Below are 26,518 nucleotides of genomic sequence, written 5' to 3'. Positions count from 1 at the left end.
TTGGGTTTGACAGCCCATTCAAAGAAAAACTACAGAAGCAAGCTGGCCAAAGTTAGAAACACATGGAATAAGAATTTGCAGCCAGGTCTTTGAATCTTGCCAAAGACTGTCCATACTAGGACCCGTGTCATAGGAAGTTAGCATCACCATTCATACTTCCTAGTGGGGTGGAGCTCCTATCAACAGGCACTCCAGCCAGGAATCCCTCTTCCAAAGAGGAAAATAAATGAGTGTCTGGGATGTGTGGCAATACATCCCAATAAGAATACACAAATCCCAAAGGCAGCTTCCCACAATACTATTTAATAGGTGGTGACAGGGTTACTTACTGTCCCTTCTGCCAAGGCGGAGATCACATTTCCAAGAGCAGACAAAGATTTGTTGATATTTTTAGCTTCATCAAGAACAGCTCCCTCGGCCCCAGTTTTGCTGACCTACCAAGAAACAGAAAAGGCAGTGAGGACCATGAGAGCACAGAGGGGCAGTAGGCAGGCCTCGCAGGAGAGCGGGGAACGAAGGTGAGTAAGAACTACCCCCATCCAGCTGTCCCTGGAGTGGGAAGCAGAGCATCCGATCTCTCCCCGCTGTCATTTTCCTCTCAATTGGGTTTTAGTGGAATGGCTGAAATGCCTCAAACGGGAGAACTGTAAATCCTTCCCTGGGGGACATCCATCCAGGATAAGCAGGCAACAGAAGTGCTGTCACCACAATGAGCTGGGTCCTGAGGGACTAAACCACAGCCTCCCAGTTACGTGTGGTCTGGTGGGCACAGTGAGGAAAACATTTATGAGCCCCAAATTCAGGCAAATGACAGAAGAGGTGGGTGTTCTGATTCTGTTCCTTCCTACTTATGTTTCATAGCATGGAGGGAGTGGGGAGCAAAGAAAGAAAAGAGGGGTGTCTAAAACGCAAAAGGCTTGTGGAGACATGGGATGACAAGGACTGTATGTTACACTACAAATCTGGATTCTCTTCTATAGCCTGTCATACACGCTGCCCCCACTGTATTAGTTCAGATCGTTTCAAACACCTATAGCATTTAAACTAAATAGACAGATTTCCAAATACTGCCATTCTTTTAAAGGAAGGACGACAGAGTAAGATTTGTCCTGGCTGTCTGAACAAAAAGCAGGGTGAATAGCTGCTCTTTAAAAAAAGAAAAAAAAAATTTAAAAGGAAAGAGGAGAAAAACTTTAAACAATGATGGATTCAAATATATATGAAGGAGACTCCCTTTACCCCCCAACAACAGAGGGGAATGCTGTCCAGGAGCATTCTGAAATAGTTCTGAAAATAGTACAGACTTCTTCTGTCCCGAAACTGTGGAGGGCGGCCTGCTTGCAGACAGAGACCTCACGGCGTAATGGGCCACAAAAACCAGTAGCCTATTACAGGCATTTTTAGATGATCTCTAAGTTGAGCATCTTAACTCTATGAAATATTCAAATCAGGGGCCATCCATCACCTTTCTTTGGCAGGCAAGGACAATGAGCCCAGAGATACAACTCTGGCAGCCTAAGGGAAGGATGGCCCTTTGGGACAGATGGGATAGAAAGCCCAGTCTAGAGCTAGACAATGCGCTCCCTTCACCCTGATGAGTGGCTGAGAATGTGGCCAGCCCACACACATAACATTTGAAATGCTCAGCCAAGTAAGAGGACAATTCCAAAACCATGACTTACGAGGACCCTGGTACCCATAGTTAGGGCTCAGGAATTTAGCAGTGTGGGACAGTAAGTGGCAATCACCTGTTCACTGGGGGACTGACAGAGATTCAGGCTCTGCCCTGGGGAGGACAACAAGCCAATGTCACCGATGATGGCAGAAATAGGAACTGTGCGTGTGTACTGGCTATATGATGCTGTCCAGAGGGGCTGTGTCCCCAACAGAATATGGCCTCAGGGACATCCCCTGGTGCTGTGGCATAGGGGCTGGTACAGGAAGAGTAGTGCATCTGGATGTGTCTTAGCCAGTGCCTGGGAGCATAGAACAGAACACAGGTGTGGAAAGAGGAGCTCAGCCAAACCAAAGGCTTCTCAACCCGGAGGACCCAACGCCACTCATATGAGACCTGGTGCTTCAAACCCACTGCCATTGGATAGGAACACTGGCAGAGCCCAGGTTCCAGACCTTTCCTCAGCAAGGCAAAGGTGCAGCAGGGCCAACCATGTTCCAGGGGCTGAGCCCTCCCCAGACTACTGGAGTCCATACAACAGTTGGCTCTTCCAGCCTCAGAGCCCCCACCCCACCTTTGTGCAGCTGGCTTGCCAGGCTCTCATACTAACACCTGCTTAAAGTCATAAGCTACACAGTATAAATGAACCTGCAACACACATGCCTCTGACATGAACAGGGGACTCTCAGAGCACAGGACAAAAGGAGACCACAAAGAAGCCTGATAGTATCAGGCCTCGACATTTTAAACCTCTTTAAAACCAGAAAGGAAAGGCACAGAACTTATACGTAACCATACACTTGAGTGAATAACACGGGGAATGGTAGATAATGTAAAGAACCAATTACCTTTTCGCTCCCAGCCAAATCAACCAAATACAGCTTCCCACTGAGTTTTTTTTCAGTTTCCACATTCTCTTGTTTAATGTTAATCAGGAAGATGCTGTGACTCCTGGAGCTGTGTTCGTTCATGTCTGAAAAGGAAAATAGTTTGCTGATCCGCAGAGATTCCAGGAGCAAAGGCAGCGAACCTCTACTCTTTATAACACAGCTTATCATGTCGGTGAAGCCAATTTTGGGAGGTACCTGAGGCCACTGTTTCTTCTTTTAGAAAGAAACAAAACAAAACCAAAAATCTCGCTCATTGTACAGATGACAGATTTACAATGCCTTCAAACAAAGGAACTAACCTAACATTCTTTTTGAGCAATTTAAGTTAACAGACTCTCAGGGTTGACCAGAAGTCCTATATCCCATACCCTACTCTGTCTCAACCACCAAGAAGCTTACAGCTTCCTTGCTGGTCCTGCGGAAACCCTAGGACTTTATTACAGTGTAGCACCTAACAGAGTTTGTCCTACTCATGTGTGTAGCCTGGGCTCCCCAGAACTACTATACGCCTCCTTCAAGGAAAATTAAGACACATTCCTCTATACCCCATGTTAAACACACAGAGGCCTCCCAGACTAAATGGCCAGGATACCAAGGACAATGCTTCCCTTTTCAGCAGACCCCAGCAAGTGTCCCAGTCTACTTTCAAAATTCCTCAGAAAGTATCTCACCAGATTGTTCAAAAACAAACAAACAATCCAACAAAAGCAAAAAAAAAAAAAAAAAAAAAAAAAAAGCCCAAAACTCTGAAGATCCCATTTTAAAAAGTCATAAATAAGTAATTTGTTGCATGATAGGAAAATCAACATGCAAAAAGCATTTGTGTTTCTATTCCTGACCTAGAAAAACTAAGAAAGAAATCTATTCACATTAGCAATGGAAATAATAAAATAGGAATAAACTTAAAGAAAATGACAGGGTTTTAGACAGAAGCTAGAAAATGTCACTTAAAGATATTAAAGCAGATACAGATAAATGGAAACATGACCCTTGATCATTTATTAGAAGATTAAATAGTGTTAAAAGATCCAAATTGTGGCTAAAGAGGCAGTTTTAGTAGATAAAGCTTTGCTGAGCAAGCGTGAGGACTGGAGTTTGGAATCCCAGAACCCATTTAACAGCGAGCCAGGCATGGCAGTTATCTGTGATCCTGATACTGGAGAGGCAGAAACGGGAAGCCCAGAGCTGCCTGGGCCAGCTGGAACTGGTAAGTAGTTCGTCAGTGAGATAGGCTGCCTCAATAAAAATAAAATGTGAAGCTCGAGCCAAAGAGATATACAACAGAAACTTCAGGCTTCCACACACATACACACAGACACGCAAAACACGCACACATGCACGTGGACTAGCCCACATGTGATCCTGTTAACACACACCAGGCTTTCTTACACATAAAAAACCAGATGTAAATTTAGCCAAAATAATCCACTCGAATACAATTGTATCAAAATCTCAATGATATTATCTATGGAAGTAGAATAATCTATCCTAAACTTTTAAAAATCTACAAAATCTCACAGCATCCTGAATAGTCAAAGCTGATCTTGACAATTAAAGCCGGAGCTGGGGAGACGGTACAGCCAGTGAGGCACCTGCTGCAAAGGTTCCTGAGTTTAGGACTCAGCTGGGGAAGATAGAGCATTGTGGAGACACAGGTGAGATGTTACCCACAATGCAAATGGACTTAGCAACAGAGCATTGTTAAATATACTTTCCACACTAAAATAGAAACCAGAGCTGGTGAGATGACCTAGTGAGTAAAGATGCTCTCTGTCAAGCTGACATCCCGGTTCAATTTCCATGACCCACATGTTAAAAGAAAACTTTCAGGAGTGGGTTCCCCCTAGCTTCCATGTGCATGCATGCACATCTACATAGCATGTACACACACACACACACACACACACACACACACACAATGAGGAAAACCGGGGCAGGATGATAAGAGCACTGGTAACATTCCAGATTCTTAGCTCTGGAGCTAGCAGCCAGTTCTGGTGCATTGTGAACAGTTCATGACTGACAGCTTAAGAAACACAGCAAGAAAGGTCTGCGGTGTACATCCAAGTTTCAGGCGGAACAGCCAGAGCAGTGTTTCCTACACTGTGCACGACCGTAGGTCACTTCACATGCTGCGGGGTAAAGAGGAGGCTAAGAATTCCAGTTCTGGGTCAGAAATGGAGTCCATCCACACAGGAGCCTCCGACCATCTTCGAAGGGTCTACGACTACTTCAGTCTCTCCTGTACAGCAGTACCTCACTCCCTTCCTCAGCAGGCTTCACCTGGGACAGCTGCCGAGCTTAGGGAGTCCTGACAGGTTGGTCCAGCCTGCGTGCCTAACTCCAGCAGCGCATCTCAGCTTCCTCAACATCAGCACCCAGAGCATCAAGGAGCTGCACTGCCCACACATCCTCTCCCGATATCCTTTTTTCTCTTCTGAACTTGAAAAATCTTAGTTCCTTCAGCTCTGTGTGAAACTTCTCCTTTGTCCACATCCCTCGGAAAGAGACAGCGCCAGTCTCTTTAAGAAGCCTCTGCGGATCAGACACCCGAGCCGCTCCCTGGGATGTGGGCGGAAGCTGCCTGGCACTCCAGCTCATGTGAGTGTGCCTGCGGTGAGCGTGTGCTGCAGGGACTCCTTGGAAGCTGCCCTCTCTGCTCGCACACTCTCTTTCTATTTTTCTCCCTCTACAGAGGTAGAACTCCAACTGCTTTTCCTTGTGTTTGACACGAATCTATTAGTTTGGGTTTTCTTTCTAAAACTTTTATCAGAACCCAAGGAATGTCAGGCAATGCGTCAAGGCCTCAGAATACTGCACACACGCACACAGCACAGGGGCCCGGGTCTGCGCACTACTCTCGGCTACCTTCCCCCACATCCTCATCACCCGGCCATCCTGCACAAAGGGCAGGTTATTGCGGGGCTACGTGACAAGCATAGACATCACCCCACACTTACTTGTCACAGCTACGTGTCGGTTGGCCTTGCCCTCATCAATCACATCCATGACCTCCTCCGGGCTTGACACAAACCTCTCGGTGCACCCCTGCAAGAGTCAAAGGCAGGTCAGGTCAGCCATTACAGCAGTCGCAAAGAAGCAGCATCTCAAAGCAGCTAAACATCCTTTTCCCCTCTAAAGGTACAGCTAAACAGAAAGGCAGTGATGTTGACCAACAGTGCTTCCTCCTTGCCTGGGGCTTGAATTCTACATTAAAGAGAAGTATCAGCTAGCCCTGGGAAAGCTAGATATAAAGCTGGAGGAAACGGTTCTTAGGCTCATGCTCATACGCTAAAGCAACACTTTCAGGAGGCAGAAGATAGAAGAAGAAAAGCATTGAGAGGAAAGAATATGAGAATATACACCTCACCCTCATCATTTTCCATGTCAGCCATCACACAGTAGACATGATGCTACGCTAGTCGTCCATGAGGGGCAACAGCATACACCATTGCATTCAATCCCAAACCTCTTTTCAATAGAAATGTTTAAATAATAGATTTCAAAAAGAGGGCTGGGTATAATAGCTCATAGCTTATTCACAAAACACTTAGATTAGATTAGTTAGATTCCCAGCTAATAATTAATAATAATGATGATGATAATAATTAATAATAATAATAATAATAATTGGTATATATAGCCATATTGATGTTATAGATAACTATGCCTTTTGGATACTCTTTATAGCATCTCATGTAATATCTGGACAGTGACCGGGGAGAAGTTAGCTGCATTGCCTGAAGTCTTTGCATACCTTTACATAGGGGACTCTGTTTTTGTCTTCATGAACAGCCAAGTTGGTCTTGGACACTGTGGTGGTGAAAATGACGGCATGCAAAGAAGGAAAGGGAAGTTAACAACCCTGTGCTCCGAGAAGAATAGCAATGGTTAAAGAAAAGGCAAGTTTAGGATGCGGCTGATAAGCGCCCACAGCCTGAAGGCACACGTCACTCTAAACTTTCAGCAGCTGTCCAAGCAGAAGCAAGCTGACTCATCTCACCCCCCCCCCCTCGACTCCAGCTACAGAGCAACACAGCACATTCAGGTGGAACTTACCGTCAAGCAAGTCCCTTATTTTGTCCAAGTAGATCTCAAAATAGGAAACCTAGTCAGACACAAATTGAAATTGAAATTGAGATACCATACCACATTTAAAACACCACTATCAAACGCATGAGAGCTTTTGTTGTGGCTGAGAAGAGGGGACACCCAAGGGAAAGGTCAGAGTCCTCAGCACAGAGCGGCAGCCACCCCCCATGTGTTCCTCTTGCTTGGCCATTGTACCTACCCATCTGTCAACCATGGACCACTCTCTAGCTCTACACTTTTGACTCCTCTGGTCCCGGGTGTTCCTTGCGTCAGCCCCTAGATAGCCTCTTACAAGAGAGCCCAAGGTTAGCCTTGGCTGCAAACCAAGCAAATGTCCATGTGTGGTAACAGTCATAAGAGAAAAGCATCCTAAACAAGTGATGGTCAAATACAGTAGACTTCACTCAACGGACTGAAGCCACGGCCTCGTCAGCTCCACAGGAACACTGCGTACATATTAACATGAAGGAAGCAAGGAGAGGCTAAGGATGCTTGGAACTACAAGAGCTCAGAAAGACACCTGACAAAGTACTGAGGAAGCCACCAAGTTTGGAGTCCGTGAAGGACTGGAACAAGTGTGGTTTCATAAAGACTGTTGGCCAGGTGTGTCAGCCATGCCTATGATCCCACACTAGAACGCTGAATAAGGGGAATGTGACTCTAAGGCCAGCCGGGGCTGGAGAAGATATTCTTTCTCAAAAGCCAGAACCCAACAAAACATGATTAGACTGTGGAAGGAAAAGGAAGCCTTCTAAATAATTGTTCTCAAACGTTCGCCAGCCCCACATATATCCCTATCGGCTACAGAGCACGAAGCCCTGAAAACAACTGCTCTCCAACTGAGTCAGAGCCTCAGACACCGAATTCAGAATCAGCTTCTGAATTCCCGGGTGACTCGGCTGATGGCTGAAGCCATGCAATGCTTAAACTAAGAATGAGTTTTGAGGAATCTAATGTACACATGGCCCCCATTTCCTGATTTGGCAAATGGAGCTATTAGTCTTTAAGATGGGAACCATTCTTTCCAGGATTCTACATACTGTCTATGTCAGACTCTCTCCTCCCAGATAAAATCTCCCCATACTCATAAGCCCCTCTGTAACATAAATAATAGAATCACAAAGTAGAAATGCAGGGACAAAAAATGGAGCAGAGACAGGGGAAAAGGCCATCCAGAGATCAGCCCAACTTGGGATCCATCCCATGCGTAGGCACCAAACCCTGACACTATTACTGATGCCATGTTGTACCCAGCATTGCTGTCCTCTGAGAGGCTCTGCCAACAGCTGACCAAGACAGATACAGATACTCACACCCGGTCACTGAACTGAGGTCAGGGACCCCTATGGGAGAGTTAGGGAAGAACTGAAGGAGCTGAAGGGGATAACAAGCCCATAGGAAGAACAATAGTATCAACCAACCTGGACCCCTGGGAGCTTCCAGAGACTCAGCCATCAACCAAAGAGTATGCACGGGCTGGTCCATGGCCCCCACTACATATGTAGCAGAGGACTGCCTTGTGGGAAAGGATGTACTCAATCCTTTAAAACCGTGATGCCCAGGGAAGGGGTATGCTAGCCGGGTGAGGTAAGTGGGGGGGCACCCTCTCAGAAGCCAGAGGGAGGGGAGAGGGAGTGAAGAACTCACGAAGGGGGGACCTGGAAGGGGACAGCATTTGGAATAGATAAAATAATTAATTTTAAAAAAAGAGAAATATAGCTGGGGGCTGCATGATAACATTAAACCACAGACCGAATATACAGTAGCAGTCCCGTAAGATCATGTTGCCTAGTGATATCATAGCGTCCTGGGTTTGCTTATCTATGCTTAGAGAATGATAAACTGCCTTACAACACATTTCTCTGGATAGATCACCCATTAAGCCAGCCATGGTTGCCGCTGTACAGTTGTAAAGCTGGGCTGTCCCTCCCCAGGTGAAACTTCAGGACTGGACCGACCTTACCTCTGGTCTGCAGAACGTATAGCCCCATCTGCCCTAACACTAACCTCTATCACAGCTCAGCCCCGCCCCTTATCTTTTCTGTGCCTCCATCAAAACCACCCACGGCCCAGCGCCAGGCAGCTTTGAGAGTCCTGCTTTGAAATCCACAAGCAGTAGCTGAGTGTCCTGGTACCTGCTCCTGGGTGCCTGTACCTCTACAAGCACCTGTCTGTCACCTGCCCAACTTCCACCTGACATTCAGAAGGTTTGCCACTCTCACCTCCCGGTTCTGTTTTGGTTAGCTTGCTCTGGCTGGCTAGGGCCTCACCCGTGCACTGTACCACTGAGCTACACTGCCAGACCCTAACTGTGCTCTCTGATCTTTCAAGTGGCCACACTCACCTCTGCAGTCCTCAAAGCCCAATTCCAGTCACCTCTAGCTGGGCTCTCCTGAAGCTGGCCTCATTGTGGTGTGAGTTGACTCCAGTTCATGGCTGTCTGGCTGCCCTTAAGATTTCCCACTACCCCTCAGATTTTTTAAAAATGTTTTTCATACATGCACGCGACGCATTCAACCATATTCGAGCCTCAACTCAAGAGATCTGGAACATGTGATTTTTATTTCCACTAATTACAGAGAAAATCAATGTCATCTAAAAAGTAGCCGTGAACCACGGACAGCCAAACCTGGCAATTAAATCCCTGTTCCTGTTGACTACAAGTTAGAACCGGAAGGTTGATGGATTCATTTCAGCTTTTGTGAGGTGAATTGTATTATTTCAAATGCTTTGTGAGACCAGGCCGAAGGGAAACCAATAAGCATTGTTAGGCAGAAAAACAACAGCCTGATTGGAAATAACATTCAAAGCCTCCGAGGGAGGCATTGTGGAGCAGATTTTCAGTATCGGCTGAACTGGGCCTCTTTTGGTTTAGCCCAATAGCACGTAAGTTCAGAATGCAGGGTCCACTAACTTATCCACTTCCCAGTCTTATTAACAGACAAGCAAGTGTAACTAGGAAATGCACCATGGGAGCCTGCATGGCAGGGACCTGATTCCAGAGACTGAGGGAATAGTCCTCCCCTCCCCCGCCATTTCAAGCCGGCGCCATTCTTAGTCATAATGAGATTCTGACACAAGACACTATTTCCAGGGCAGTAATTGGTTTAACATCTTACTGAGGATTATCACTTAAGACCTGTACAGTAGTTTAAAGTGTGCCAGCACAAACAGCCTTAAAGGAGCGCTAAGCTTCTAAATCTTGATCCATCAAAGCAACAAGCCCTGTATCCTCAGACCTAAGGAAGCCTGGCTAGGTTCTGAGAAGCAAGCTTTCAGCAACGAAGGGACCCGTGCGCGGTGTGCTGAATGTAACTCATAATTGCCCAAGCAGCAACCGCTTTTTTAAATGCAAATTTAGGAATAGCTTGTAGAAATAAATAAGGGGAGAGGTTTACATCTTTTGATTGCTGCGTTTATTTATTTTGTGTGGGTATGGGAAGGGCCTGAGCCCTGGTACACATGTGGAGAAAACTTGTGGGAAGCAGTTCTCCTCTCCCACATGTGTTGCTCGGGGATCAAACGTGGGTTTTCAGGTGTGGCAGCAAATGCCTTTGCCCACTGAGCCATCTTGCAGGCCAGAAAGAAGCCTAACACAGTAAAAAGGGTACCAAGTCTGTTTGTAACGTGGACCATCTGTCTGTCTGAACTTCTGCTCCCTCATTACTAACCCACTGAGTCATGTGTACAACGAGCCTTCAAGACAGCCTCTCCACTGAGCTACTCTGCTTTCTCCTCCCTGACCTTCAACGCCTCTAGGCACAAAGAAGGAGAAGCAGACACTGTGTGTCTGGGGACATAGAAGCAGGGTGAGGACTGCTCTAGACTGGCCAGTCATCCTCTCCCCAGAAGGCAGGAACATTCATCAAGGGGCTGTCATGTTGCCCAAGACCACATGCAGCAAAACTGAGAGCAAAGTTTACAATCAAAGAGGCAAATGGAAGCAGGAAAGACTAGGAGAACAGGGTAGTTAGTTTGGGGGGTAGTAAAAATGTTAAAGATTTATATAAGAAAGATGACTATACAGTTTGGGGAATATACTAAGCTCCACAAAAATGTTTTTAGAGGATGAATTTTATGTCGTATGAATTATCTCTCTCTCTCTCTCTTTTTAAATTTAAAAACAAAGAAAAACCCAGGGCTAGAATTTCCTGATCACTACAACCTGTTCTACACTGGCCACACAGTTACCACTTTATGATACGTCTTTCTGATTAAACGAGTAACCTTCTGGAATTTACAAAGAAGTTCAAATTTTATAAGGCAACAGAAATAAAAACAAAGTAGAGGTCTCCCTTTCTATTCAAATTTAAGCAAGATTAGCATTTCTGGGTTGCAATAAAATAACAAAAAGGAAGAGAAAAAAGGCAGGCGAATTCCCTGCCAACACTTCCCAAAGCAGGATGCATGTGTCAGGGAGTGTGGGTGTGCATTCCTTTTGAGAGCCACACTATTCACGACAGCATTTGTGATAAGTTTAGCACTGGTCATAAAGTATTTTCCAAGTTTATATGGCCATATAATGCTTCTCTCTGGGGGTTTCTCTGTTGGTAATGCAAGGGATTGTGATCCAGGGAACTCATATTGGGGACGGGTGTCCTGACCCACACACAGACATATTTCTGGACTGTCCTCAGAAAGGCACAGGGAAAAGGGGAAAATCCAGGCAATGGGTATGATCCCATCCTAAAGGGGGCTTGTATGTTTTTGTATTTCTGTCTCAAGCAAACCATTCCAAATGCTTGGTATTGACCAAAATTACTAACTGTAGGGTCGGATTCCTACAGAATGACACCTGAATTAAAAGAAGCCATCTTGTACACAGATATAAAAGGAGGAAGACTAAGAACTGTGACTTGGGGGTCCAGAAGCCTGTCTTGTTCTTAGTAAAACTCACTTACCTTGATATGAAACTCCAGGTTCTCGTCCATGGAATAGATGTGATCAAAAATGTCATGTGCAATCCTCGGTATGATACCCATAAGCTGAGGGTCATGCAACTTCCCCTATGAGCAAAAGACACAGAACAGTCAAAGGAATCCTGGGAAATACAGGAGAGGAACAGGGGTCTGCCTTTTTCAAATAATGTAATTTAAGCTGTAAAATTGATTGTGTGGGTCATGTTTTGCTTGTTCCTATACAACAAACAGAAGTTTCTAGAACAATTGTTGGGTGGACAAGGTTAGACATGGGCATCAGTCCTGGCTCAACCCAGGGCTTCTTAAACAGAACCTATAAAACAGGAAGCAAACACACACAGAGAGACAGACAGACACACGCACACACGGTCCCCTCTGTTTTCAGCCGAGGGCTGTCCTGGCTGGGCAGGGCGGGGTATTCTGGCTGGGGGAGGGCACCATCTTCCCTCCTGTGTGAATCCACACACACAGAAGCAGTAAAAGAATGGGAAGGAAGAGGGTGGAAGACAGATGATCATGCTTTAGTTTAACTTGTAATAGTTATAGAGATTGGCCAGAAAACAAGTCCACATAAGCTAATCCCAAATAAAATCTGCTCAAGAATGGGTAGATTTAACCACTGTTCAAGATTTTCTAAAATCCTTACTCTCAAAATACCCTCTTAGGGATCATTTTACAGACCAGCCAAAAAAATCCATTCCATTGATCTTTTTTTGAAATCAGTTCTCTGACTGAATTGTTCCTAATATGTCTTTTACTCCTTTTAATATTTAAATTAACTTGAAAGGTCTTATATTTCTTTTTTCCACTTTTATTAATTTTACTGACCAGGTGGAAGAATACTCTTTCTGAACATTACTAAATACATTTTTATGCCTAGAATTTCTTTCTCCACCTATAAGGGCTCTCAAGAGATGACGAGTCTCAAGGAAGCCCTGTGGGAGGGAATGGGAGAGACAATATCTCACAGTTCCCACTAATGGGATCCTCAAGCACTTAAAGACATGGCCTTGATGTGATCTTAAGGTACACAAGTCCACAGAATCTTCTCTTACCATTACAGTGAAATGACTATCCAAGTCCTCTCCCAAGTGTTAAACAACCTATCTGCCAGAACATACCCTGGAGATGTTCAGATATGCTGTACCTGAAGATTTTTTACAAAGTTATAAAACTCTAGAAATAGTAACACAAAAGCTAGTTTTCTCCTCAGTCCTTGGAAATGCCCATCAACAGATTCACACGAACATCTGGTCCACATCTGCCTGGTCAGCAACCTTTACAGATTTTACACACACCTGGTCCACATCTGCCCAGTCAGCAACCTTTACAAATTCAGACACCTGGTCCAAATCTGCCCAGTGCCCTGAAAGCCAACATTGCTTTTCTCGATTAATCCTCTTTTTTTCCTCCAGGTCTTCATCACACAATGCTCCCCTAAAAGGAACTCCCAAGTCAACATTTGAGTTTGCAAGAGCAAAAACCTATGTAGACAGAAGCATTAAAGATGTGCCACCAAGCACTTGGTATCCCAATTTCTTGACACATCTGACTCCTGACTCCCTACTTATAGGCAATAGGAATGCAGAATTCAGATGTGCCTGGCTACTGTCTTGTCTGGATCTTCTAGCATGCTGCCCTCATCTATCAAGAGCAACAAATCAAATGTTGTATTTGCATTGTGTTTTAGTTTGGTTCTAGACACACTAAAAATAGAGTTTGCCTAACACTCAAGGGGTTACTGCATAAAATTAGTGTGGAGTTTGTGTTCAATAGAATGTATGAAGCACTCCCTGCCACAGGAAGGACTCAGTACTCATTAGTGTAGAACATCCATCTCCCCACAGGTCCTCACTGACCTGGTGTGATGAAGTTATAAGCAGTGCCCTACTCCAGGCTACTTCCTTATAGTATCTTAGGGAAACAGCTCCAATTAACTGAGCCTCAGGGTTTCAAATTGTGATCACATTTGAATCACACAGGTCATCATAAACACAAGCAAAACAGACCATGTCCAAAAGCTCTATGCGGCAGAGACTACTGGCAAAAGAAATCCTAGGATTAAAAGACAGATGTTCTTTCAGTTAAATTTTACTGCCCCATTCGGCCAGTAAAGTCTTTTCTACCCAAACCTCCAGAGCTTTTGAATAATCAATGATAAATCCATGACAGCTCCTTCTTTGTGGTCCACAATCAGAGAAGAATACACGATAATCTGAAAGTCATTTATACCTGACTCAAATTTGTTTTCCTGAAAGAGTCTCTTCCAATAAATCACCTTTTATTAATTTCTTATTTAATGTCAGCTTGCCAAAATAGCCTGGGGCAGGGAGTATGTATGTGATATCTGTTATGGCAAATGTATATGCACATGCGGAACATATATATGTATGATATATGAGAGGGTGTGATGTATGTGAGATATATGTCTGTTTGATATGTGGCAGTGTGAAAAGAGGTGTGTGTTTGTGTACAATGTATTTGTGTGTTCTGCATATGTGTAGAGGATGTTTGAACAGTATATGCTCTGTGTAATATATATATGGAATGTGTGCTGCATATATAAACATATGGAATATTTCTGCATAAGTGGGGTATGTCTGTGTCTATATGATGTATGTGGGAGATGTGTGTGGTACATGCCTGTGTGTGACATATATGGAAAGTGTGTGTATAATATATACAGAATGCCTGTTTGTGTTGTGTGTGTGTGTGTGTGTCTGTGTGTGTAAAGATCATACTGCTTCCAGATGAAACATACATGCACAGATACAACGTGGTCACCAGGCTTTGAAAAGAGGTGAACTCAGTGACCATGAAGGTCCTTCCAGCTGAGGTAACAGAGATGGATTCTTTGGGAGCCCCCAGAGTGTGCAGGATGACGGAGCTCTAGGCTGGGCAGGGGCTGTAGGCAGCAGGGGTGAGCTGGCAGCAGCAAAAACAGGAACTGAGAGTAAGCGTGCCCTATCAGAGACAACCAAAGGGTAGTATGGCTCAGGGATAAGAGAGGCCCAGTAGAGAGAGGTGGGCTGCTGGCTATCCCTCCTCCGAGGGAGTAAGTAGGACAAACACTTTACAGCTGTGCTCTGTACAACTCCCTCCAGAAACTTTTCCAACTGAAGACAGCCTTCCAGGAGCAAGTACAGAAAGAGAACCAGGGCATGATCCGCTGACCACTCAACAAGACTCTGTTCTCTGCCAGTGGCATCCTTGGTTTCCACAGTTTCCTCAAATTCTATCAATGGGGAAACAAGAAGTCAGCATCATTAGAGCACCCCGGCATCATTAGAGCACCCCAGCATCATTTGAGCACCCCGCACTCTTCATTTTGTTCCGAATCATCAGGCAGGTTTGCAAGGTGGCTGGAGAGAGTACAGGATTCCTATGGCCTCCAGATGTCCCTCCAAACTAAAGGGAAATCACCAAGTGTCTTTCTCCATCTCACTCAACTTGCTGAAGAGGGCCTCTGAGTACAGGAACCAAGTATCATCACTTCCAAGCAGCAGACCAACTGGTGAGACAAGTCCCACACTCAGCCTGTCTGCACCCAGCAGCACAACATCCTCTCCACCAACCTGCGTATTCTCCTGAAAAGTCCACCTTGCATGATGGTACCTACTATCCTCAGGACCAATGCTGCCCAGTGAGTCCTATTTTACCTGAAAAATCCCCCTTAAATGCAGTATCGTGAGACGCTAATCTTCCCAGTTTTATGGAGGATTATGTGTTATTCTCTTTTAGCAGGAAGAAGATAAGGGCAACACCACTGGATATCAGACCCAAAACTGAGGAATTAAGAAAAAAAAAAAAGTCCGCTTTAAAATGTGATAGTCTGCTCTCTTGGGAGCTAACATCCCTTCTGAATGCTTTTGAAGACCTATGTATGTAATGATGAATATATAAAACCCTCCTTTTAGAAGACACAATGCCTGCAGAGTATTTTTATTTAATTGCCTTCCAGAGTCCTGAACTTCTGTTTCCTACAGTCTGGGACATTAGCTTGAAGCAATCCCTTTCCCCGGGCTTCCACTTGACAGACCCCTACCCTCCTCCAGCTTCTCAACACCCACTGAGCAGCAGGATCCAGCACTGGGTGGCATGGAAAAGTTCAGCCAACTCCTTCCAGCTGCAGGCAGAGGTCACAAGAAAGAGAAGTAACTCATGATGCTGACAAACGTGCACAGGTGACAGAAACGGGATCTCAGATGAGAACAGTATGGAATTCAGCTCCTCTGAGGTGGATCCAGAGTGTGCTCAAGACACAAAGGCTCAAATGTCCCCACAGCAGCACAGGATGACACAGTCTCCATCAGCTATGCCCACCCATTTTCCTCCAAAGCCTTCCTTTGCAGGACAGTCTCTCTCAATGACGATAATTCTTAAGTTTATGACATTTAGCAAAATACTCTACATTTGTTAATGATAAATCAATCCCCAAAGCTTAGAATTCACTCTCGTAATCATTCTCTAATAGTTTGGGGATTTAAAATAGTAAAGGGTTCTTCTTTTGTGTTACATAACACCTTACTAATTTTCTGAAACCTAAAAACTGATGTGTTCCCTCTTGAGATCCCAAAAGAACACTCTCTTCCTCCCTCTCTTTCCTTTTCCTCTGTCAGTCCCCCCTTCCTCCATCTTCAGCAGAAGTGGGGCTGGGAAAGTATGCAAGTACAACTCCACTAGTACCTGCAAGTTCAGGGCCCCGTTGCCCTGGAGAGAGAGAGATATGGAGGGCCAAAGTAGGGACACAGAAACACAAGGCCAGGTTTTCTAGAATGAACTGCTTGGGGAGCAAGGTGTGTAGACAACTAGCTAACGTAACCCATGTGTCGGGCAGTAGTCCTGATGGAGAAGAAAAGGCAAGTGAACCTCGTGTTTCTTTAATTTGCACAGACCGAAAACCACTTTGTCTTCTGCAAAATGGGCAAAAGACAGTCAAGCCAACAGAAATGAGATTCCCAGCATCCCGGCCCACACTCCAATCAGTGCACAGAACATCAGAGCTCTGAAGAGTTTAGCCCCGCGTCTTTGAAATCTCCTCTTCAATAGGAATGATTCATGAGCTAAATCTATTCTGCAGCAGCAGTCTCAGGACTGTTCCCGAGAGGGACTCATAAATAAAAAAAAACCTTAGTTTGAAGGATTAAGAATTCATCCTACCCTGCTGCTTGCAAGCTCAATTCTCCAAACACACTTTGTGGTTCTGTTTCATATAATAACCTTCCTCTCCTCTCCTCTCCTCTCCTCTCCTCTCCTCTCCTCTCCTCTCTCCTTTCTCTCCCCCTCACCTTACCTCATCTCACCTGTCAGGGTAGGCCTAGCCGTTAGACCAGTGGTTCTCAACCTTCCTAATGCTGTGGCCCTTTAATACATAGTCTCTCATGTTGTGGTGACCTCAACCATAAAATTATTTTCACTGCTACTGTTATGAATCATAGTGTAAGTATCTGATATAAATAATAGAAATGTCATAAATGCAGGATATCTAATATGTGGCCTTCAAAGGGATCCCAACCCACAGGTTGAGAACCATTACTTTAGACAAATTATCCAGCACCAGAGAGGTCTTCGGGAGCTCCTGGTAAAAAGCAGAAAAGAGGGCAAGAAAGAGTTTCTGTTTAGAAGATAGCCTGGAGCCACCAAGCTCCACAGTCAAACCCTGAATGAGGTCATCTCTTCCAGTGTTTACACAGTCCTGGTGAGCACCTCACCAATTTACATTGGAACGGGCACATCGGTTCATACTCATTCGGATTGTGGGCAAAGTGCACTGAGGCCTACTGGAAAACCCAGCCGCATACACACAGGGTGGACAGAGCTACCATACTGGTACTGTTTTAACAAATACTTTATGGGGTTTCTTCTCAGTGACAGCTACTTTAAATACATGTTAACAAAAATATGGACAAAGGCTAAGAACACAGCTCAGTGGCAAAGCGTTTGCTTGGGATACATAAGGCTCTGGGTTCAAGTCCAAGCAATGAAAATAAAGAAAAAAAAAACCCACAAAGATAAAAACAAGAACATAAAAATTCCTGCTCTGGGAAACTGCAGTTTCTCCTAAATTCACCCAGGGCCGTAAAATCTTCAGTGTTCAGTCTTAAAAAATGGAAAAACGATTTTGTAAAATTACTTCATTTTAAAGATAATCAAATTCATATATACAGACATACATAGATACAAACAAACAGACAAACATCATAAAAGTATATCTGTAGTCCAAATATGGTCTATAACCCAACCTCTTTAAAGTCTCTGACCTATAGGAGTTGGCTTTGTTTTGTTTTTAATTTATTCTTAGGAGACTGCCTTCCTCAGAGGCCCTCCACACGGCAAATGACCAAATGATTTTTACAACGAGTTCTGTCTGTTAGAGTGAGCTGCAGTCCAAAGAATCCACATCACTAATTACCTATTCATAATGGTTGTAGCAGCAGTGGTGTGTGTGTGTGTGTGTGTGTGTGTGTGTGTGTGTGTGTGTGTGTGTGTGTGATGCTGGGGATCTAATCTAGGGCCTGCACTAAGCTATACCCCCATATCTGACCATTTCTTAATGAAATTTATTGTTTTAATTGGACAGACAGGTCAGCAAAGGTGTTTTGAAAACTAAATTTTCACTGGTGCTCTAAAACTCCCCAAGGACAGGACCATCGGCTGTCACATGCATCTCAGGCTTTGTGGGAAGCACCAGTTACTTCAGACACTGAAAACGCAAACTTACCTCCATGGTATGGGTTTTTCCTGATGACGTCTGCCCGTATGCAAAAATTGTCCCATTATAACCCTCAAGGACATCTGCAAGCATAAGACAGATGAACATTAATTCATTATGTTGATCCTGGCATTGGTTGTATGAGGTAAAGTTGCAGTTTCCAAATGGTCCCTCTCTGTCTTCTTACAAACATGATATGTGCCAAATGCATGTGCTTTTTAAGTATGCCTGTGAAATAAGAACAGAAACGAGAGTTTGCTGTACCACAAATAAGGAAAAGGGACTCCCATTTCCACAGACTGCCTGGCTGAAGGGTAAGAGTACTTTTTCAGCTACTCGAAGCTTTCGCCTAGGTGTTACTCTCTTGAGATCTTTGGGGAGAAAAAGCCAGCAGGCTTGCGGTTTCTGGAGATTAGGATAGAATGTCGTGCCTGAAGGTTTGGTCTCGGCCAGCTAAATCTGGATCCTTCAGGCCATTTCCCATGAAGACCTCATCAGAGTCCCATCCCAACAGACTAGGGCGAGGGGAGCAAAAGGCACCACACTGCAAACTGAGCTCCACAGCTGATCCAGTCACCCTGGAAACCAGGAGGCCTGACCTAAATTCAATGCCTGTGTTTGTGTGTTTTTCACTACCTGACTAGCAGGATGGCCTCAGCATCAGGAATTTCTCTTTCTTGCACAGTAAGTACACTGTGAAAGCCCACATCTTGGGATGGCTGCCCTTTCACACAGGGAGAAGGGGATGAGCGCAGGTGAGGGCTGCTTTGTGTTGTGGAGCTGAAGGTCACGGATGGGAATTCTTTCAGAGCAGCAGAGATGATTAAAACATATTCCCTCCTGCCCCCCCACCATCACAGGAAGGGAAATAATGCATAATTAATATCTTTGACCTACCACTCTGCACCGAGAGGAATTCCTTACGTGGCTGATGGTGAGGGCAAGTGCCCTGTACAGAGAATGCTACCTGGGGCCAAAGTGTACCAGCCAGCCACCTCCGTTTGCTTCAGATTGGGATGGTCCCCTGTCCCCTGTCCTCTCTGAATCTGGTTGTGCTGGTTTGGTGATGGTGGTGATTTGGTTTTGCTTGTAAGCCTTTCAAAGGAAAAGTGATGCATATTTTACTAATCTGAGATTGTTAAGAGTATGACTTGGAATGGGGAAGAAAGGGATTTCAGTGAACTGAAGAAAAAAGTAACACTTTTAAAAAAGCAAAACAAAACAAACAACAACAACAAAAAACCCTACCAGCCCTTCTGTGTGAGTTTGTATCAAGTTGGGGGTGGGGAAAGCTAACATGTTGGTTTTTGAAAGTGGTTTCCCTAGTAAGAGCATGAAGAAGCGCAAAAAAAAAAAAAAAAAAAAAAAAAAACCAAAACTGAAGAAGTCAGTGTTAGGTTTACAGGTTTAAGCTTCAATTTCCACAAAAATGTCAACTCTCAGAGAAGATTCCTCTGGGCTTAGAAACAGTGATGCAGTGTGCCTCCTCACTGCATGACCATGAGAGTGATGCAGTGTGCCTCCTCACTGCAGGAACATGAGAGTGATGCAGTGTGCCTCCTCACTGCAGGAACATGAGAGTGATGCAGTGTGCCTCCTAACTGCAGGAACATGAGAGTGATGCAGTGTGCCTCCTCACTGCAGGAACATGAGACAGTGATGCAGTGTGCCTTCTCACTGCAGGAACATGAGACAGTGATGCAGTGTGCCTCCTCACTGCATGAACATGAGAGTGATGCAGTGTGCCTGCTCACTGCATGAACATGAGACAGTGATGCAGTGTGCCTCCTCACTGCATGAACATGAGAGTGATGCAGTGTGCCTCCTCACTGCATGAACATGAGAGTGATGCAGTGTGCCTCCTCACTGCATGAACATGAGAGTGATGCAGTGTGCCTCCTCACTGCATGAACATAAGAGTGATGCAGTGTGCCTCCTCACTGCAGGAACATGAGAGTGATGCAGTGTGCCTCCTCACTGCAGGAACATGAGAGTGATGCAGTGTGCCTCCTCACTGCAGGAACATGAGAGTGATGCAGTGTGCCTCCTCACTGCATGAACATGAGAGTGATGCAGTGTGCCTTCTCACTGCAGGAACATGAGACAGTGATGCAGTGTGCCTCCTCACTGCATGAACATGAGAGTGATGCAGTGTGCCTCCTCACTGCATGAACATGAGACAGTGATGCAGTGTGCCTCCTCCCTGCAGGAACATGAGAGTGATGCAGTGTGCCTCCTCACTGCATGAACATGAGACAGTAATGCAGTGTGCCTCCTCACTGCATGAACATGAGAGTGATGCAGTGTGCCTCCTCACTGCATGAACATGAGAGTGATGCAGTGTGCCTCCTCACTGCATGAACATGAGAGTGATGCAGTGTGCCTCCTCACTGCATGAACATGAGAGTGATGCAGTGTGCCTCCTCACTGCATGAACATGAGACAGTGATGCAGTGTGCCTCCTCCCTGCAGGAACATGAGAGTGATGCAGTGTGCCTCCTCACTGCATGAACATGAGACAGTAATGCAGTGTGCCTCCTCACTGCATGAACATGAGAGTGATGCAGTGTGCCTCCTCACTGCATGAACATGAGAGTGATGCAGTGTGCCTCCTCACTGCAGGAACATGAGAGTGATGCAGTGTGCCTCCTCACTGCATGAACATGAGACAGTGATGCAGTGTGCCTCCTCAGTACCATGAACATGAGAGTGATGCAGTGTGCCTCCTCACTGCATGAACATGAGACAGTGATGCAGTGTGCCTCCTCACTGCATGAACATGAGAGTGATGCAGTGTGCCTCCTCAGTACCATGAACATGAGAGTGATGCAGTGTGCCTCCTCACTGCATGAACATGAGAGTGATGCAGTGTGCCTCCTCACTGCATGAACATGAGACAGTGATGCAGTGTGCCTCCTCCCTGCAGGAACATGAGAGTGATGCAGTGTGCCTCCTCACTGCAGGAACATGAGAGTGATGCAGTGTGCCTCCTCACTGCAGGAACATGAGAGTGATGCAGTGTGCCTCCTCCCTGCATGAACATGAGACAGTAATGCAGTGTGCCTCCTCACTGCATGAACATGAGAGTGATGCAGTGTGCCTCCTCACTTCATGAACATGGCGAACATGTACTTTGAGGGACCCAAAGAAAGAGGTTCCATCCTTCAGCTGTGATTTTAAAATTCAATAGTCATAACACAAGCAGCTTCAGGAAGGCCCAGCACTGCCACGACAGAAAGTGTTTTATTTTTGAAAAATTAAACATCTCAAGCTGAAGGGTCTTCCTTACTTTGCACTCTTGTGTATGTAGAACTCAGGATTTACTGGCCTGGGGCTTATGGCCATCCAGCTCTGATCTCGATCCCTTTTTCTGAAGCGTGGCAAAGTGCCATGCCCTACAGGAAACTGACTTCAGAGCTAAACCCAGCCCACACTCCTTCCTCTGCCACCTTCCTCTTCCTCTGACATCTCCTGAGGCCTAGGGGCTGTTCTCACTGAACACAGGACACAGTCTCATCAACTATGTAGTTTACAGTCCCTGTTCTCCGTGTTAACAAACCGGGCCACGGTATCAAGTCTCGGATTGGCTGGTAGTGTTTCCTTAGAGGGCACAAACACTGGCTTTAATCCTCAGCACCCCACAATCAAGGAGTGATGTCACACACCTATAATCCCAGCTCTGATGAAATGAAAACAAAATGACCTGAATATCAAGGTACCCTAGCTCTGTGTGGGCCTGGGATAGGACCATGCCTAAGTGACACTGGCTCATGTTGGGCTGAGGTAATGAGAGGCTGTGGGAGTACTCAGAGAAAAATCCCTTCTCTTTACTATGGCGACACTGAGCACAATTTTCTTTCTTTTTTTTTTTTTAATAGAGAACATATAGAAGCCACTAAAGCACATTCTGGTTGGCCTTTCGAGTACCCGGAATCATCTTACAAGTAATACATTTTAGAGAACGCCCCAGATCAAAACTGAATGCAGCTAACGTTGCCCTCTATCGACTCAATTCTGAACCAAGAGATAATTTGGAAAGGTAAGGTCCTGTTAACCTAGCTTGTCTATCTTCTCAGATTTGAGAGGATGCGTTCGTTTATTCCCTGTGTGCTTTATGGTTAGTGGAAGGTGCCAGCAAGAGAAAGCCATTGGCAAACCAGTGCAATTCTGGGCTGAAAGAGGAGCCAGCACAGTCTCCTGAGGGAAAATTCAAGCACGGGCTTGTGCTGGGCCCTGTGCAGAGAGCCATGTACTGCCTCCTGGACCAGGTCATGGTTCCCAACCAAAAGGCTTACAAACTTCCATCGCAGTGAATGGCCAACAGTTCCTGGGCTCGGGAAACGCATTGCTTTGATGTCTGCAGAGCAGAATGACCATCTTCACAGGCTGGCCGCGCTCGTCCGGACAGAAGCTTCCTTGGGGATGGTGTCTGGAATAATGTGAGCTCAACTCACACCACAGAGCCCCACACCTCCCAGGCCAGTGTCCGTCCATCCAGCAGGCCAGGCAAACCCAGAAGCTTCTGCTGCAGGTGACAAGTGGTATCTTCTCTCCAAAGAGGAGGGACGAGGACAGAGGATACTAGCCGGCTCAGGATACAGAATTCAGAAGCTCAAGCACAAATCAAGGTTCTTCTTACAGCTAAGCCCAGGTATATGGGAGAGGTGAGTGCTTTGTTAAGTAAGTACCTGGGGACAGTTCATCATTGGGGTATTCCTAAGAAGCTGCCCGGCCGACTAAACCTCCCCAGGTGAGATGGTGTTGTGTCAGGGCGCCAGGTTTCTGACAACAGCTAAAGGCTGCTCTGACTGGGATCCTAAGGTTTGCCAGCGAACCAAACAACTCAAGCCGCCCATGACTGTGAATGAAGAAGCAGAGTCTCCATGAACCCAGGGCAGCACAAAGACCGCATCACGGTAAATGGCAGACGGTTCTTAGGCTTGAGAACACGTTCGCTTTAGTCTCCTCCGAGCAGAGTGACTATTCCTATACACTGACCCCTCAAAAGCCACTGCACTTCAGAATGGAAGCTCACCCACGACTGACCAGCTCTGGGGCCACACTGGCTGTTCTTTCTCCTCTACTCTCCCCACAACTCATTCCTTTCCCCAGCATTTTGGGCTGTTGGTTAATAGTCCATATGATGTGACTAAAAAAGGAAGGAAAGGCAAGATAACTCAGAGCACAGTCCAACAGCAAACAAGGTCTCGAGGTCCAGGCCCACCCGTTCTTCTAGATTTGGTCAAAGTGCTTTATTCTCTGAGTATCAAATGCCACTTTAATATGGTAGGGAAAGCAGTGTTCACACCTCATTACCTTACTCTTTAAGATGCAACATCTAAGGTACTTAAGGGCAGACATAATATAGCGAGTGAGGAATAACAAAACAGATCTGAGCTTATCTTCCTAAACCTACAGCTTTTCCGTCTGCTCACACTGACGCTAGGAGAAAATCCAGCATGTCCACCAGAGAACGCAGACTGCCTTTGGCAACCTCACTTACCACTGTGCACTCAAAGCCTGACACCACTCCCTCCGAGCTACCCAAGCAAGCCACATCGCTGGTATCTTCGGTTTGTCTAGCAGTTCTCTCCACTCCCTCCCCTAACCCATCAAATCGGCACAAAGTGGCACTCCTCTGCGTGGTCCTGGTATTGTACACACACAACCTACATAGCACCTAAAGGTACAGTAATGATATATGCATATGCCTCTTCTACATTGAGAGCTCCTAGCAGACACTCTTAGTGTTTGGGTGACAACAGTCCCTGGCAGTACTTATCATGTAGTAAGCACTTAATATTACCTGCATAAATAAATAAATAACTGTAGCTTAAAGAAATCAATTAGAAAAAATAAAAATAATAAAAAAATTTTTTAAAACCACCTTCTCTAAGCATTTGGGCAGTCTGCATTCAATTGCTTTGGCAGGTGAAGAAGACCTACAGCAGCTTCTGCTAACTAGGATACAGTTACCAGGACCTCAACAATAATATCTGATAACCATGGAGTTTAATGCCTAAGCACCCACAGGAGCCTTATTTGCCATGATTATAGCCACAAACCTTACAACCTCTTCCCACAGAAATGGAGAAATCATCATGTTCTTTCAACCAACATTTTGAAAAACACAACAAAAATGGAGTATGGGAAATCCCAAGACTCTAAAATTATAAATCAGGCTTCGTAAGGGTCTAGACAGACTAGGAGACAGAGCTCATCAGCCTAGACAGCATCATGAATCAGGAGACCATGCTGATCTTCAGAGTCATTTTGATTCGTATCTCAGTCCCTACCCCCTTCCCCAATCCTAACTTTGGCAGGCCTCTTATGACAAGATGACTTAGTGGTGCTCCATCGTGTGTTCCAAGGAAGTCTTGCTTATATATGCATGATTTACCCTAATGATGCAGAAAGGAAAGTCACTTTCTCTCACAGGCACCTTGGAGGTTACTTTTAAAAGTAGTTCAACCATGTATCTGTCAAGCCCAGGTAGATAGAAAAGGTCAATGATGACAGAAAAGAGGTAAAGAAGTCTTAAGAGCAAGAGAAGATAGAAGAAAACATATAATATGAAGGAGAAAGGATACAGAAAGCCAAGGTCTTAAACAGGAATGGAGATAGGAAATGAAGAGAGAGGAAATGAGCAGGGTGAGCTAACCAAAACTAAAGATATTCAAAGAACCTCAATAGAAATCTACTACTTTATTTTTTAATTCATTAAAAAATAAACTTAAGTACATCTACACTCATATATACACATACACACAGAGGTTGAACATAGATACCCTACATTAGTAGACAATGATCCCTCTAGAAGATAGTCTCAGTTGTTAAAGAAAACCAAGTACTGGATAGTTCACTCCAAGTTATTGGTCAGGGAGGGTCTAAAGCTCCTGAAACAATAAGGCTTACCATTGTTCTTGCTTATGCAGCACAACTAGATGATAAGATCTTCTTGCTGAAGACACCAACACATTGGTTGTACAACATAGAGCTCAGGAAGCTCCCTCCCTGCTCGTGAGCTTGATAGTACCAGAAGGTGCTATGCAGGCCACTGGGGGAGAAAAGGCATCAAAGGTATTCCTGCAACCTCCAAGCTACAATACCAACCTACCAGGAAAGACTCTCCCTATGGTGCAATAGCAGCATGAAGTTATATAGATAACCATTTGGTCTTGGCTTGGATTTGAGGCCTACTTCATAGAAACAAATTTAAGTCTCATACTATAAACCTGGCCATTGCCCATAACTCAGGAGGTCAATGGCCCTAGGGAGAAATACATTATTATTGTTTGCTAACCAGTCCTGCCATCAAAACTGCCTTGTCAATATTTATGTCTATACCCACTAATTGTGCTTCGCTCAATCTTGGCTTCTCTCTGCAGTCGTCAACAGTTAAGTAGAGACTCGAAACTAATCAAAGTACTGAGAGTAAGTGTCTCTGCTCAGCCTTCAATAGGGTGTCTAGCTTCCACATTCCCTGAGGCTCAGAACACAACTCAGAGAGGCAGAAAGAGCTGGAGAAGGAGTTGCAGTGAAATGCTGTCTTTGGGACATTGTTGCGGGAAATAAAAAGAAGGTTCTGTTGCTACCGGTCCCATGGGGTCTCACTCAGAGGAGCTCTTACTCTGGGAGTTGCTCCAGTGTAGAGCTGAATGCCTGGTCTCTTTCTCTATCACACAGCCCTCTAGGCAGTTAGTTACTAAGCCTTGCACACAAACACACACACACACACACACACACACACACACACACCTCATTACACACCCCCCTGTTCCGGATCTGCATGCTCCAGCTGCCTCTCAGCCATTGCTTTCACACAGTCCTCCACAGCCCAGTAAAATCATGATTCAACAATCAATAACTTATAAAACAGATTTATATGTTAAATTCTCAATCCATAATCCCTCCACACAATAAGTTTACAATTGACAACAATATAAACTTCCCACCTAAATGAAATAAATTGACCTATAGAAATCTATCCCTTAGAAAGTACATACAACTACAGATGGCTACTCAGAGCAGCGTGGACGGAGATAGATCATCTTTGTCTTCAATATTGAATGTCCTGCTTCTTCTTCCTCCCACGTTACCATAGCAGCTTTGTCCCCACTCCACATTCTACCATCCAATCATGTATCGCCTTGACCAAACTAGTGCCAGCCCTCACCTGCATAGAGACATCAACCTACACTTCACCCTTTCTGTTTAATTTTTTAAAAAG

General features: G+C 45.2%; 1 protein-coding gene across 1 annotated transcript in view; it reads right to left on the bottom strand.

Moving 5' to 3' along the window:
* The window catches only part of KIF5C (kinesin family member 5C), a gene marked incomplete at its 3' end in the record, with an annotated part of 134,739 nt that overhangs the window by 58,197 nt on the left and 50,024 nt on the right, over positions 1-26,518 (bottom strand). Inside the window, exons 3-9 of the mRNA XM_080927207.1 lie at positions 18,298-18,371; positions 11,559-11,663; positions 6,625-6,673; positions 6,323-6,378; positions 5,526-5,613; positions 2,524-2,648; positions 330-434 (exon numbers count right to left, since the gene is read on the bottom strand). Coding sequence (XP_080783333.1) covers positions 330-434; positions 2,524-2,648; positions 5,526-5,613; positions 6,323-6,378; positions 6,625-6,673; positions 11,559-11,663; positions 18,298-18,371 — 602 coding nt within the window. The remainder of the gene's footprint in view (positions 1-329; positions 435-2,523; positions 2,649-5,525; positions 5,614-6,322; positions 6,379-6,624; positions 6,674-11,558; positions 11,664-18,297; positions 18,372-26,518) is intronic.

This window comes from Micromys minutus, assembly GCF_963924665.1.
Source record: "Micromys minutus genome assembly, chromosome: 13".
Taxonomy (NCBI): domain Eukaryota; kingdom Metazoa; phylum Chordata; class Mammalia; order Rodentia; family Muridae; genus Micromys; species Micromys minutus.
This window is presented reverse-complemented; position numbering and strand designations above follow the sequence as displayed.